At 40.1% G+C, this 14,315-nt stretch overlaps 1 protein-coding gene across 1 annotated transcript in view; it reads right to left on the bottom strand.

Annotated features, from left to right (window-relative positions):
* CNTNAP5 (contactin associated protein family member 5) overlaps positions 1–14,315 on the bottom strand; it is an 879,440-nt gene that overhangs the window by 273,871 nt on the left and 591,254 nt on the right. Inside the window, exon 13 of the mRNA XM_032145556.2 lies at positions 655–855. Within this exon, the coding sequence (XP_032001447.1) occupies positions 655–855 (201 nt within the window). The remainder of the gene's footprint in view (positions 1–654; positions 856–14,315) is intronic.

The following is a 14,315-nucleotide window of genomic DNA, read 5'->3' as shown; positions in this document are numbered from 1 at the left end:
AATCATCCATTTACTATAAAAAATAACCATAGGAAAATAAATATATAAATATACAGTGTCAGTTTAATTTTTTTTCTAGAAGCACACTTTACTTATAAAAAGAGTCATTTCACCTAAAGCCCCCATTTCTCAGGCTCCGTTCATGCCATGAACCCACAGCCTTGCCCTGCCTGCCTTGCTGGCCTGCCTGCCTAACACTGCCCCCTTAGGCATCCAGGCATCCTCCACCCCAGACAAAACTCATCCCTCTTGGGTGGGTGTGCTGAGATCCTGGTGCCTTATCAAGCTCTGTTCTCTCTCCCCAAACTAGCATTTCCCATGGCCACACTTTCTATGTCAAACTCAAATGCTCTCTTTGAGGCCCATTCCTCTTCCAATGTTCTTCATTCTCACAAATGTTGCAGGGTGGGTGTTGGAATCATTTTCTTTATGATGAAGAGAAAACCTTGAGAGGTGATAGAACTCACTCTAGCTTCCATGGTGAATTTCAGAGCCAGGATTACTACATAAGCAGACCCCTCCTGGTGTGTTTCTCTCCAGTGCACAGTGACTAACTCTAACTATAGCCCCCATCTTGGCAAATTTTCCTTTCCTAATACTCCAGGTCTGAGAGTCCCATCTATCCCACTGTGGTCATGCATGCAGAGGCCTTACCTGGCGTGTTTAGTAGGCGCGACCTCCTGCAGTGGTAGGCCACCTCCTGCTCACAGTGCTCAGAGCCATCGATCATGGCCTCCAGCTGTTCCATGCTGCCCCCGTAGTCCAAGGCCATGGCATAGGGCTTCTCAGGGTTGGCGCCCCGCACTCGGGTCAGCTCTGTATTGTTGTGCTGCACTGATGTCCAGATCTTGTCTTCTGCCCAGACAACAAAACACAAAGCAAGAGATGTCAGAAGGAATGTCAGAAATGTAGCATGTGAGCAGTGTGATGGGCCACTCAGCATGCAACATTAATCAACACCCTGGTAATGTATGGAGGGTATGACAGAGAAATTGTGTTCCCCGTGGAGCTCCACCAGAGTTAGTATGGGGGTCAGTAATCTTAAGAGCTCAATTTGCAGAGCCCTTTTCCCACAGACTCTACACCAAGCATTTAATCCCATGATCTCAGTTAAAATCGACAATGCCTAAGTTGGAAGGAAGACAATACCGCTATGTCAAAAATGAGGAAAATGTGAATGAAAATTAGGCAGCTCACCCAATATCCCACAGTTAATAAGTGACTAAGCAAGGACTTGAGCCCAGGATGTCTGACTCCAAAGCTACTGACACACTTCCTCACAAGAGAAACACTAGCATGTTTTCAGAGAACCATTTTCTCAGAGAACAAGGTTGAGATTATGTGATCCACACTCTGCATGCAATGAAGTTAATTGTAGGGTTTTGTTTTGTTTAGTATTTATTCCCCATATTACTTCTCTTTGCCAGAAATATTTGGGAAGATTTACAATGAAAGAGCATAGAGATGCGGACCTTTAAATCATGATGGAAGGACATATTTTGCCTAATAGGCGAAAGAAAGTGAGGCAGTGAGAGAAGGGAGATGTTTGGGTCTTAGAGCATGGGAGATCTGTATTTGAAGCCTGTATCTGCCAACAACAAGCTTGAATAAATCACTTCCTTTTATTAAAAAAAAATTATTATTAAAGAGACAGGGTCTCTCTCTGTTGCCCTGGCTAGAGTGCAGTAGTGTGATCATAACTCATTGTAGCTTCAAACTCCCCGGCTCAAGCAATTCTCCCAAGTAGCCTCCCGAGTAGCTGGAACCACAGGCATGAGCCAACGTGCCCAGCCCCCTTCTCTTTTCTGAAGCTTAGTTTTATAGTTAGTTAAGAAAACAACAGCAATTGCAACAAAAACAAGAGAGCAATACCCTGGTAGCACTGGTAATATGGAAAAGCAACCACAAATACAAAGTTGCAAGGTTCTATCCGGGATGTATCAGACACTCTGTAGTAATAACCTAGGCTGAAACATTTACTGCAATTGGACATGCAATTTAATTCTGAACATCCTCTCAAATACAGCAAAAGAGGAAATAGGAAGACTTGAAAAGCTTTTGTCATCTGAGAATCTTGCCTGCATAATTACATCATTACTCTTCATAAATTCTCAGAGCTGAAAAGGAACCTAGCATAGACATCATGTGGTTTCTTCCCTCCCCATCCTCTTAGTCTTACAAATGCAGAAACTAAGGTCCAGAAAGCAAAGAAACGACCTGAGGCACATCCATGAGACAGTAATGATGCGCACATACACTGAAAGTCACCACGATTAATTAGCACAGCTACGAAGCAGAAGCACAGCAGTTGGCATGACTGAGCTGAAAAGAGAAAAGAATAGGCCACTTGGGTGACCTTTGTTAATCCTTTCTCCCTCACTAGCTCTGTACACAACTTGGGACATGTCGTTTCATCTTTCCAAACCTCAGTTTCAACATACTAGAAGCAGGAGAAAAAGAGAGTATGATTTTAATTATCTCTAAAGGATTTTCCAATTCTATAAAAGAAAATACTTCTTGCAGCATGATATGGTTTGGATATTTGTCCCTGCCCAAATCTCAAGTTGAATTGTAATCCCCAGTGTTGGAGATGGGACCTAGAGGGAGGTGTTTGCGTCATGGGAGCGGATCCCTCATGGCTTGGTGCTGTCTTTGTGATGGTGACATCTGGTTGTTTAAAGTGCATGGCACCTTCCATTCACTCTCCCTCTTACTCCTGCTCTTGCCATCTGAACTGCCTGCTCCCACTTCACCCTCCACCATGATTGTAAGCTCCCTGAGACCTCCCCAGAAGCTGATGATAGATGCCGTCACCATTCTTCCTGTACATCCTGCAAAACCATGAGCCAATTAATTAAACTCCTTTTCTTTCTAAATCACCCAGTTTCAGGTATTCCCATTTAGCAATGCAAAAATGGCCTAATACACAGCAAAAAATTAAATTGTGCTCAAACATTCTGACTCGTCTTAAGACTATTTCCTAAAACCAGCCCATTGATAACCCACATGTCCCCAGTGTTTCACTGAGGCAAGGTTATATTTTATTTTCTAGAGACTGGGGCTTGCTATGTTGCCCAGGCTGGAGGACAGTGGCACGATCGTGGCTCATTGCAGCCTTGGCCACCTGGGCTCAAGTGATCCTCCTGCCTCAGACTCCCAAGTAGCTGGAACCACAGGTATGTACCATCACACTCAGGTAATTTTTAAAAAGTTTTTTAGAGTTGGGCTCTCATTATATTGCCCAGGCTGGTCTTGAACTCCTGGCCTCAAACAACTTGCCAAAGTGCAGGGATTATAGACACGATCCACTGCTTCCAACCTAAGATTATATTTTCCATAAAGTCTAAACAAATTGATGTTATTTGCTTTTGACTTTAAAAACAAAAATAAGACAATTCATGTTGGTAAAGATAATAATATTATAAAAACAATTAAACCAAAACTTTAAAAATGTTATTCATACCAGTATAGACAAATGCTGATAAAATAACCAAAAATCTTATCCATCCATAATGAAATATTGTAGAGGGAGAAATTAAGATGGACAGTTTTGAAATGTTCATGATGCTTATACAAAGAAGACAAGGAAAACCCTGTCTTACCTATAATACTAAATGTTGTGTTACTGGTTTATACTAGCACATTTAGCATATATTATCTCCAGTACTCACAATAATCCACCACACACAGTGTGTGTGTGTGTGTTTATGTGTGTGTGATCATATGATATATATAACTGACATCACAATCCTTAGCTTCAAACACTGTATGAGGGACAGGAGAAATGATTGCTTGAAACCTACAGCCCCTGAGCTGGCTTTTATTTTGAATCTGCCCTGTGTCCTCTGATTACTGTTCTCCTGGGAGACAGCAGGATAAAGACTAAAACAAGGAAGTAAATATATAACATTTTTTCCACCCATGTCATATGTATCTGTCTCTTAGACTTGTCCCCAGTCTCAGTGCATCCAATCTGATTCCAAAATTGGTCTCCACACTTACTAATTCATATAGATTTATATTTCCTTCTAAGTAAACATAGATTTTCATATCCATATATTAATTCATCTGATTGTTCATACATTCATTTATTGATTTCCTTATTCATTGAATTACTTTACCAATATCATATTGCTTTTGGCAATAAAGAAAATAAAGTTGTATTAGAAAGTCAATCTTTCATCTTAAAGCCACTAATATTATTGCCATAATATTTTTCCTCGCTTCCTATCTTTTCTTCCTCAGCTGCATTGGTGGTTGTGCAGATTTAGCCCTGCATCCTGACTAAATATTGAAAGGTCAGGTGTTAATGCCACTGAAAGAAAGTCAGCTTTGGTGACAGATACACCTGATGCCTGCTCTAGGCTAGGGAAGGGTGGTTTGAGCTGGAGAGGTTTATGTGAAAGTCATCTTTGAATGATTTTTTAACAAGCAAAATTCATTTTGACCATCCTTTAGATGGGTGAAGAGGTGGAGATTCTCTTTTAAGTGGACTCACACATGACTTCAGTGAAAATTGGACCCACAAAGCTAAATGTTCAAGATGGTTAAGTTAGTTGGACAGTGGAGGTTAGTGAAAACAGTATGGGCTCTGGAGTCAGCAAATCTGGGTTTGTGTCTGTGGGAGCAACCTTGATGAAATTGTTACTTCTTCAAAGCCCAGTTTTCTCATTGGTAATATTTTAAAAGCAGCAATGGTACCAATAATACCATGAAACAGGTTGGCTTTAGAAACAATCCTATTCAGATTGGAATCTATGTTCTGCTCCATGTCAGCAGTAAAGCTTTTGGCAAGTTTCATAACATTTCTGAGGTTTCCTCATTGGAAAATGGTCATATTTACACCAATCTTTGCATCCATAAAAGTATTATAATGATTTGGTACACATAGACCGTCTGGCACTCAAATGAGTAAAGACTCTAAACATTAGAAGTTTTCTACAACATTAGAGTGAGGGTTTGGACTTCATTCCTTAGAGGACTGCGATGGGGAGCATACTCTGCAAATGAGGTTAAGTGTGAGGTTAACAAGTTTTTTTTTTCCACTATAGAATAGCCCTATGTATCTCTGTCTTTATTTGTGTCCTTTGCATTTCCTGAAATTCCTTCAAGATAATTTGTTCTTTAGTACTCATGGACCCAGAAACCTGGAAAAACATTGCCCCCTCTGATACTACTTTTGCTACCCAGTTCATTTTTCTCTTTCATTACTTCTACTGCACACCACTACTCAATCCCACGATTAGAAACATAGCCTCTTCTCTTTCACTGCTCAAAGGCATACATGTATTGACTAACCCAGATCAATTCTTTTGCTTAGGAGAGGACTGCATCTGGAGATTTTTGAACAGGCAGGAACCTGTTAATCATTAGCTGGGAAAGGAAATAGGGCCACTTCACTAAGCATTCTAGTTCGCTGAAAATAGTAGTCATCTAAGTGAAATATTAGCTTTTTTAAAGTTGCATTCAGCACAGTGGGTTGGCATGAGTTTGAACGATCTCATGATCCAGATCCAGAGCAGCTATCATGCCTTCTTCATGTAGAAAGGAACTATGAGTTATGGGCCATCAAATACTGTGCCCCATGGCTTCCAAAGACAGACCGTGTATTGATATATAAACCAGTAAAGTATTTCCCAAGTTGCATTGTGATTTTGAGCTTTCAAGTTCATTTCTTCATAAAGCTATGAGATCTTTTAGGACATGAAATGCATAATTCATTCTCGTGTTTAAATATGTGCCCAGTTAGTGCTCTACTATCCACCAGAGTACATACACTGGAGGAAAATATATTAACTTCTCCAAAAGCCTACCATCATCTGGGGAGAAAGTTGTGTACATAAGAATGACAAAGTCTGAGGCTGTTATAAATATTCTGTAGACTACAAGTAAAGGAGGAGGGGCTTTCCAGAGATCTGTCTGGGGCAGAGTTGGTGGGTAGAGGTTATTAAAGAGCCCTGCACAGTGAAGTCTGTGCACTCTTTTCCTTGAGAACTTCCAAGGTCAAGAGTAGTCTTTCATCCTCAGGCTACCAGAGCCTAAGCTAGCACTGAGCACCTGAGTTAGCACTTCTGGATGGCTTCGTCAAGTGAAGAAACTAATTAGTCCTTTGTATACTGTCAGGTTCTTAGTTTCAGCATTTCTGAAGCTGCTCTTTTAAGCCTGTATTATGTAATGGTCCAAACTGAAAAGAAGTCTCAAGTTAAAAGATCAAAACACACACATACACACACACGCACACTCAACAATAACAAAAAGAGAAAGGAAAAAGAGGCTGTACAAAGAGCCAGCAGAGTAGTAATGGTGGAATATTCTGAAACATTTTGTATTCACATCAGTGTGGTAAAATCTTCCCTGGTCATTACCCCAGAAAAGCTCCCAGACAGCCTTCACTAGTGGATCTCTATGTGACCTACCTGTTTCCTCTGGCTCTCATTTTGGAAGCTGTAAATGGTTTACATACAGAGCCACAATTTAATTTTCTTTCATATTTTTTTCTCTCATCATATCAGATTGGTCTGATTATGATGATCATTATTATTAATAATAGTAATTACAGACGCTGTAAGCAATTCCATCTGTTACCATGGGGATCACAACTCAGAAGAAATAGCAAACAAAAGGAAAGTAAAAAAGGACACACAAGAAATAACTCTGATTAATAAGACCTCATTCTACACACATATCTGTCTCTTCGCGGAGCCAGAAAAAAACTGCAATTTTTATATCAACGTGCTTGGAAGGAAGGGAAGGCTACAGATTGTCAATACCCAGCTTAATTGAACTGAAATCACTGTGGGGAGCTGCTTCTCATCCTTTGAACAGTGTGCCAATTCACTTATACTCCTATTGTAATCGAGCAAGTCTATATTAAGGTCCCCAGGGTCACTTCTGCTGTAGTTATCTATGTTGACAAAGTGAATTTTCTATGCCAAGGGTAAAGACACCTTAAATAATCCTCAAAGTACTGTCTCTACCTCTCATTTTCCATCTAGTCATGGGCAGTCTTGTGATATCTCTTGTCATTTTGCATTGGTAGTTATTTAATTTTTCATATGTTTCTCCCTTATCTCTCCATTTAAATCATAGGTAATGACTGTTGAGTAAATATAGGCTTGGAAAGGGCTTCATGGTTCATGGAGGCAAATGTGATGAGGGGAAGCTTGAGCTTTGCCATCATCAGGGCTGGCTTCCAATGTCAACTCTGCCACCCACTGGATTCCTGGACATGCAAGACACTTATCACCTCCCCCAGCCTCAGTCTCCTCCTCTGTAAATGGCATAACTCATTGTGCAGTGTTGTCATAAACACTGAATAAAAAGCATAGGGTTGAACTGAGCATGGTGCTGGCTCTGAGTAGGTGCTCCTGCTTCCTTTTTTTTTTTTTTTTTGAGAAGGAGTTTCGCTTTTGTTGCCCAATCTGGAGTGCAGTGGCGTAATCTCAGCTCACTGCAACCTCTGCCTCCCGGGTTCAAGCGATTCTCTTGCCTCAGCCTTCCAAGTAGCTGGGATTACAGTCATGCACCACCACGCCCAGCTAATTTTATATTTTTTAGTACAGACAGGGTTTCTCCAGGTTGGTTAGGCTGGTCTTGAACTTCCACCTCAGGTAATCCGCCTGCCTTGGCATCCCAAAGTGCTGGGATTACAGGCGTGAGCCACCGCGCCCAGCCTGCTCCTCCTTCCTAACCCTTCACCTGGTACCTGACTCCAAGTCAAAGTTGAACTGCTATGAGCAGTTCTGTTGAAGTGAATCCGGGAGGATGTGAAAAGATTATTTCATTATTAGAAACACTTCTGGGAACCTTTACTGAGGGGGTATATTCCACCTTCCCCCGACCCGACCGACCTTTAAAAGGAAGGGAGACAATTGGTGTAAAGTGATTTCCAATTCCTTTAAAAGGCTTCAGATATCCCCCAGGAGCTGTTTTCCCTCCCATGTGTACCAGCCCAGCTGTCTGTGCAAGAATCCATCCGTGCCTCACTAAAACCACAGCAGACGTGGCTGCTTTTAGTGTCTGGGTTTCAGCTGTTTGGGGGCGTGCGCATTACCGGTTCAGGGTGGCTGGTAGGGCTACCATGCGCTCTGCATTAATGCCATGCAGACACCGCAGCGCGGCGGGCTCCATCCATTACTGCCTTCCACCTGCCTGAGTGGGCCACACTTTACGACCTCCAGACAACATACTTGGCTGATTTATCTTCACACTTCGCTTTAGCCTTTACTTTATATGTATCTTTTCAGGGGGGTAATTTTTTTCCTTTTTTCTTGCTTTAAAGTAGGCATGATCAAAGAGACCTGGGAAATTTATTTTATGGTCTTGGGGGGTAGTGGTGTGGAACGGATTCTATGTGCACTGTGTCATATTTGTTTATTTGTTATTCACTAGTTTATTATTATTATTATTTAATTTAGACACCTAGTGTATGCAGAGCACTATGTTAGGGACTGGAAAGGGGTCGGATGAGAGGTCCAAGTTTCGTTAACAGGCTAGACCCTGAGCTCAGGGAGTTCACAGCTGGTTCTAGGAAGGCAGACTGCCTTGTGCTGCATTCCTGTTGGGAAGAATATCTGCAGCAGCAAAGGGCGGACTGCAGGGGGAGGGGGTGGGAACAAGATACCATCCCCCTATACTCAGTGTATTGGCATTTTGGGCAAAGGAAAAGGAGAAAAGAAGCCTTAAGTCTAAGTCACCTGATGGAAAGAGGACTGTGAGTCTGTCGATAGTGTTTTGATTGCCATTAGAAGGCTTTATGAGGTCATTAGGAGTATCATGGTCATAGACTCTATTTTGGTGCACGCTGAGGATAAGACTGGGGACTCACACAAGTACATAATAAATGCACTGGAACACAAGTTTATAATAAACAGTTCTTGTGTTTGTTGTGCTGTAATAGTATAAGTATAATAGTACTTGTTGTCCCTCTATTTATAAGATCTAAAGTAGCCAGTATTGAACTCGGAGGACGTCATGAGCTAGTGAGCTGATTGCAAAGGGCTAGCCTTTGTCCTTTGAAGAGATATCCAAAGGCAGCATTTATATCTCCTTGTACCAGGTCAGAAAAGAAGAGACGCCTTCTCTAAGGGTGAGAGCATCTAGTTACTCTGCTCTCATGGAGCTTATATTCTGATTCTGGAGGGGATTGACAAAAAGAAAACTCAGAGACAAGAGCAGAATTACTCATCTTTCTTCCAGCTGACGTCTCTACTCTGGAGCTCACCACAAGATGAATGAGATTGTGTGATGCTGGTGTCCTCTCCAATGGGTGGTCTTTTCTGGTCCTGCCAGCATCCCGTGCTTGTCGCATTTACATGGTATTACAACAACCTGTTTCCTCAGCATCCCATGCTAAACTGCAAGTACTACATATGAAAACCTGTCTCAGAAATCTCTGTGTCCCTAACATCTGGCCTAAAGTAGGTATTCACTTACTACTAAACGCTTAAAGGACTACCAGAATTTTTATCCACTTCAGTGACAGCTTTTGAAATCAGCATGAAAGTGACACATGGTGGGAAAAGATGTTTAGATACATACTTGAAATTCTGCTGTTCAGCCGAGGTTATATATTGCAAATAGCAGAATATTGGAAAAAAATTAAATACACATCCATAGGCGTCTGATCGAATAAAGCATTGTTAACTGACACAGTAAAGTATAATGCAGCCATAATAAATAATACATAAGATCTCTGTAAACTGATCTAGAATGATTTCCACTGTATATTGTAAAGTGACAAAATCAAGGTATTGATGCACAAAAGAGTATGATACATTTCGTGAAGGCATAAAAGAGAAAAATGAATGCACACAGAAAGGACAAACTGATATAAATAGTTATCTTAAAAAGATGGGTAAGAACAAGATGAAGGCAATACGAATGAGTGCAAAATGTCTCTAATCAGCCAGTGTGTGCATATTTGTCTGCATTTGACTTTTGTAACATGAAAATGCTTTACACTGTTAAAATCAAAAGGATAAAGAAAAGGCAAGTCCTGAAGTTGAATATTAATCAGAAACTAAAAAGCCTAGCTGTACATTAAATTGATAAAATAACTATAAAAAAGAAACAAGTTAATTTAAGCAACTTTCAAATAGTATTCTGTCTTACTATACACCCTTGGCAGAATAAATTCTAAGGATAAAAATTAAAATTCAAGGAAATCTTTAAGTTTACATTGTTATTGATATGATATTGCTGAAGTAATTCTGAAATGATTGTTTACATACTGTAGAATGGAGCAAATGGGTAAATATACTGACATTGCTGAAACAACAACTCACTGTGAGAGAAGATACATATATATGTATTTTATATATATGTATCATATATATGTATTATATATGTATCTCATATATATCATATATATGTATTATATGTGTATCTCATATATATCATATATATGTATTATATGTGCATCTCATATATATCATATATATATATATATAGAAGACAGAATGATGAGAAAAGAATCTAATGGAACTAGGTTTGTTTTGTAAATAACCTTATGAACTCATAAACACACACACACGTGCATGCGCACACACACACAATTTTAGTTCTGTCCACTGAAAGGGCCCAGAAACAATGAGCAAACAAAACACTTAGATCTTGGTTTCCAAATACCATTTGCTACAAAAAAGAGGTAGGCTTCTTTAGGAAAAGAGCTGAGTCTAGGTCTAGGGTAGGGAAAGTTCTAGTTGACAATGAGAACATCTTTCCATGCAAGAACACAAGAAAATGCTCCAATATTAATAGACACATGTAAAAAAGAAACCGGAGCAGAATTAAAGGGACCATGAATTATAGTCCATAATGACACAAGGGGAGATGGAGTCAGGGAAAGGGGAAAAAAAAATCTCTTCTGTAGGTAAGACTGCAGAATAGCAGCAATAAATGTGAAAGGAAATTGTAGAATTAGAAAAGCAGCACGTCACAGATTCCAGTGTAATAACTTAAAAGAGTCAGGATCCTTACCATATTGGGAGGAAATGTTGGGGAACAGGGTATTCACATAGTGTGCTCACATAATACTACAGATAACTCACTCACTGGTTGTAAATTGACATCACAATGCAATGATCTGGCAGAGCTGTGTTAGCCAAATGATAGCGAGAAGCATCCCCAGTATCGGGACAAACTGATGTCATGTGTGTGCTCATGGGCTGCACTAAAGAGGCAAGCATTGCTCATGAGACTTTCTGGCCAAAATGTTCTACACTGATTAAATAATCAGAAATATCCAAAGTATGGGACATTTATTTAACAACTGTCTTTTAATCTCCAGAAAAGATCAATGTCATGAAAACCAACCAACCAACAACAATGACAAAAGCAAAAAGAATGGGTCAGGGAGTTGCGCCTTCCAGATTAAAGGAGGCTGAAGGGTCGTGGCAATCAAATCCAAATTGTAGACACTGCTTGAATTCTGAATAAAAATATGAAAATAGACACTGCTATAAAACACATTGTAGGACTTTGGTGTCTTGGTGCATGGACTATATATTGGATAATTAATTTAATTAATGCTTATTTTCTTATGAATGGTTTCTTATGTCTGGTTACATAGAAGAATATATTTGTTCTTAGAAGATAAAACCTAAAGTCTTTAGATTTAAATTATCGCTGTGTCTACAACTTACTTTCAAATGGTTCTGTAAAAAATTTTTAAAGATGTCTGAGAAAATGAGGAGAGGCGAAAAAGAGAAAGAGATGAGGAGGGCACAAATTTGCAAATGTGGCAGAATCGTAAACGTGAAGGGTATCTGGCTACTCATTATTTTTTCAACTTTTCTGTAGGTATGGAAATTTAGGAATAAAACTCTGGGAAAACAAGATAGTTTGCCAGAAATTTTCACATGTAGTAAGTGCTGAAAAGTATTCTAAGCTCCAAAAAATTCACATGCACATGCTTTTATAACAGCACCAACACACACACACGCAGATACACACACACATGCAGACACACACACAGAGAGAGAAAGTTAAGGAGTAATTGGCAAAATAATGATCAGAAAGCTATTATTAAATTTAAACTAAATTACAATCATTATTAAATCTAACCATTTACATTATGGTAGATCATTCATGTTCAAGTATAAGTAGTTATTCACTCTGTTGAATTAATTTTCATGAGTGCTTTCATTGTGTCAGGTGTTATGCACACAAAAAATGTTATTAGTCATTATTTTTATCACCATGTCCCTAGAAACACCAAGAAACCAGAGTCTATATTTATGGGGACAGAATAATGAAAATAATAACTAATAGTGTCTACCATACATTAGATACATAATGTCAGGTCTTTTTTCTTGCAGTTTACATTGATTACCTCATAGAAGCTTCACGACAAACTTATAAATAGATTCTATGATTAATTATAGAGATAGAAACTGAGGTATAAGGAGGCTGGGTAACTCACCTAAGTGAAATAATTTGCCAAAAGTAGGAAATGTGAGTGCTGGGATTCCTACCAAGCCCACACTCTAAATAACTAACTTGGTAGATGTTTTTCAATTACAAGCATAAAAATTGTGACTTTCAAAGGAGCTTTACATGAGAACAAAATGAAAGCATACCCTAAAGTCAGAGAGCAAAACTTCCTGTAAGGCATAAAAGTTAGAATACTCACAGCTAGCACTGGAAAACCCATGTTGAAATTGTCCCTATGGACAGCAATCACTCAGTGTCTCCTACTTGCTTCTCTTTACAAATAGACATAAATATGAGAACTCAAACACATGCATACTGAAAATGCAGGCTGATTGGTGCTTCTGTGACATGCGCCCGTTCAGGAGGAATAGTAGGAAAAAGCTCTCAAGCAAGGGGTGCTTGGCCTGCCTACTTCCCAGAACAAGGACCACAGTCAGTCTTGGCCCTTTTATTCTTTGGAATGTCTAGGCTTACTTTGATTCATCATCTCTCCTTGGAAGTTTGGGCTCAGAACAAAAATGAACAAGAGCAAGCAGGCTTTCTGGGAGACACCTTTGCCACCCATTCGTTATTTTCCACTTCCAAATAGGAAAAGTATTCATTCAACCAAACAGTATCAGACCATCAGAACACCCAGGGAAGCCAGGAGGACTTGGGGGACCTTCTCATTGCATCTCCGCATTCATGATCCTACTAAGCTCAGCAAGGCTTGTCTTTCCTCCAGTTTCCCTTCTTTGCCTAGCCCCATGATATGGTTTGATCTGTGTTCCTACCCAAACCTCATGTTCAATTGTCATCCCCAATGTTAGAGATGAACCCTGGTGGGAGGTGACTGGAACATGGGGGCAGTTTCTAATGGTTTAGCACTATCCTCCCTAATACTGTTCTCATCACAGTGTTCTCATGGGATCTGGTTGTTTAAAAGTGTGTAGCCTCTTCCTACAACCTCTCTTTCTCCTGCTCCCACCATGTAAGTTATGCCTGCTTTTCCTTTACTTTCCGTTATGATTGAAAGTTTCCTGAGGCCTCCCCAGAAGCCATCATGCTTCCTGTACAGCCTGTGGAACCGTTAGCTAATTAAACCTCTTTCCTTGATAAATTACTCAGTCTCAAGTATTTCCTTACAGCAATGCAAGAATGGGCTACTGTAGAAAATTGGTACCGGTGATGGGGAATTTCTCTAAGGATGCCTGGAAATGTAGAAGCAACTTTGGAATTGGGTAATCAGCAGATATTGGAAGAGTCTGAAGGGCTCAGAAGAAGACAGGAAGGTGTGGGAAAGTCTGGAACTTCCTAGAGACTTGTTAAATTGTTTTGACCAAAATTCTGAGTCATATGGGCAATAATATCCAGGCTGATGAGATTTCAGATGGAGATATGAAATTTATTAGGTGAGGTACAGTGGGTCACGCCTGTAATCCTAATGCTTTGGGAAGCATAGATGGATGAATCACTTGAGCTCAGGAGTTTGAGACCAGCCTGAGCCACATGGTGAAACTCCATCTCTATCACAAAAAAAAATTAGTCAGGCATGGTAGTGCATGCCTGTAATCCCAGCTACTTGGGGGACTGAGGCAGAAGAATCACCTGAACCCAGGATGTCAATGCTGCTGTGAACCAAGATCGTGCCGCCACTGCACTCCAGCGTAGGTGACAAAGTGATACCGTGCCTCATTTAAAAAATATATGTATACACACATACACACACACAAACACGTGTGTGTGTGTATGCATGTGCATCACATATATAAAGAAACTTATTAGGATTTGGAGTAAAGGTCACTTTTACTATGCTTTAGTAAAGAACCTGGCAGCAGTGTGCCCCTGCTCTTGGGATCTGTGGAACTTTGAACTTGAGAGTGATGATTTAGAGTATCTGG

Source organism: Hylobates moloch, unplaced genomic scaffold (genome assembly GCF_009828535.3).
Source record: "Hylobates moloch isolate HMO894 unplaced genomic scaffold, HMol_V3 SCAFFOLD_24, whole genome shotgun sequence".
NCBI lineage: Eukaryota > Metazoa > Chordata > Mammalia > Primates > Hylobatidae > Hylobates > Hylobates moloch.
Note: the sequence above shows the minus strand (reverse complement) of the source record. Positions and strands in the feature narration are given on the sequence as shown.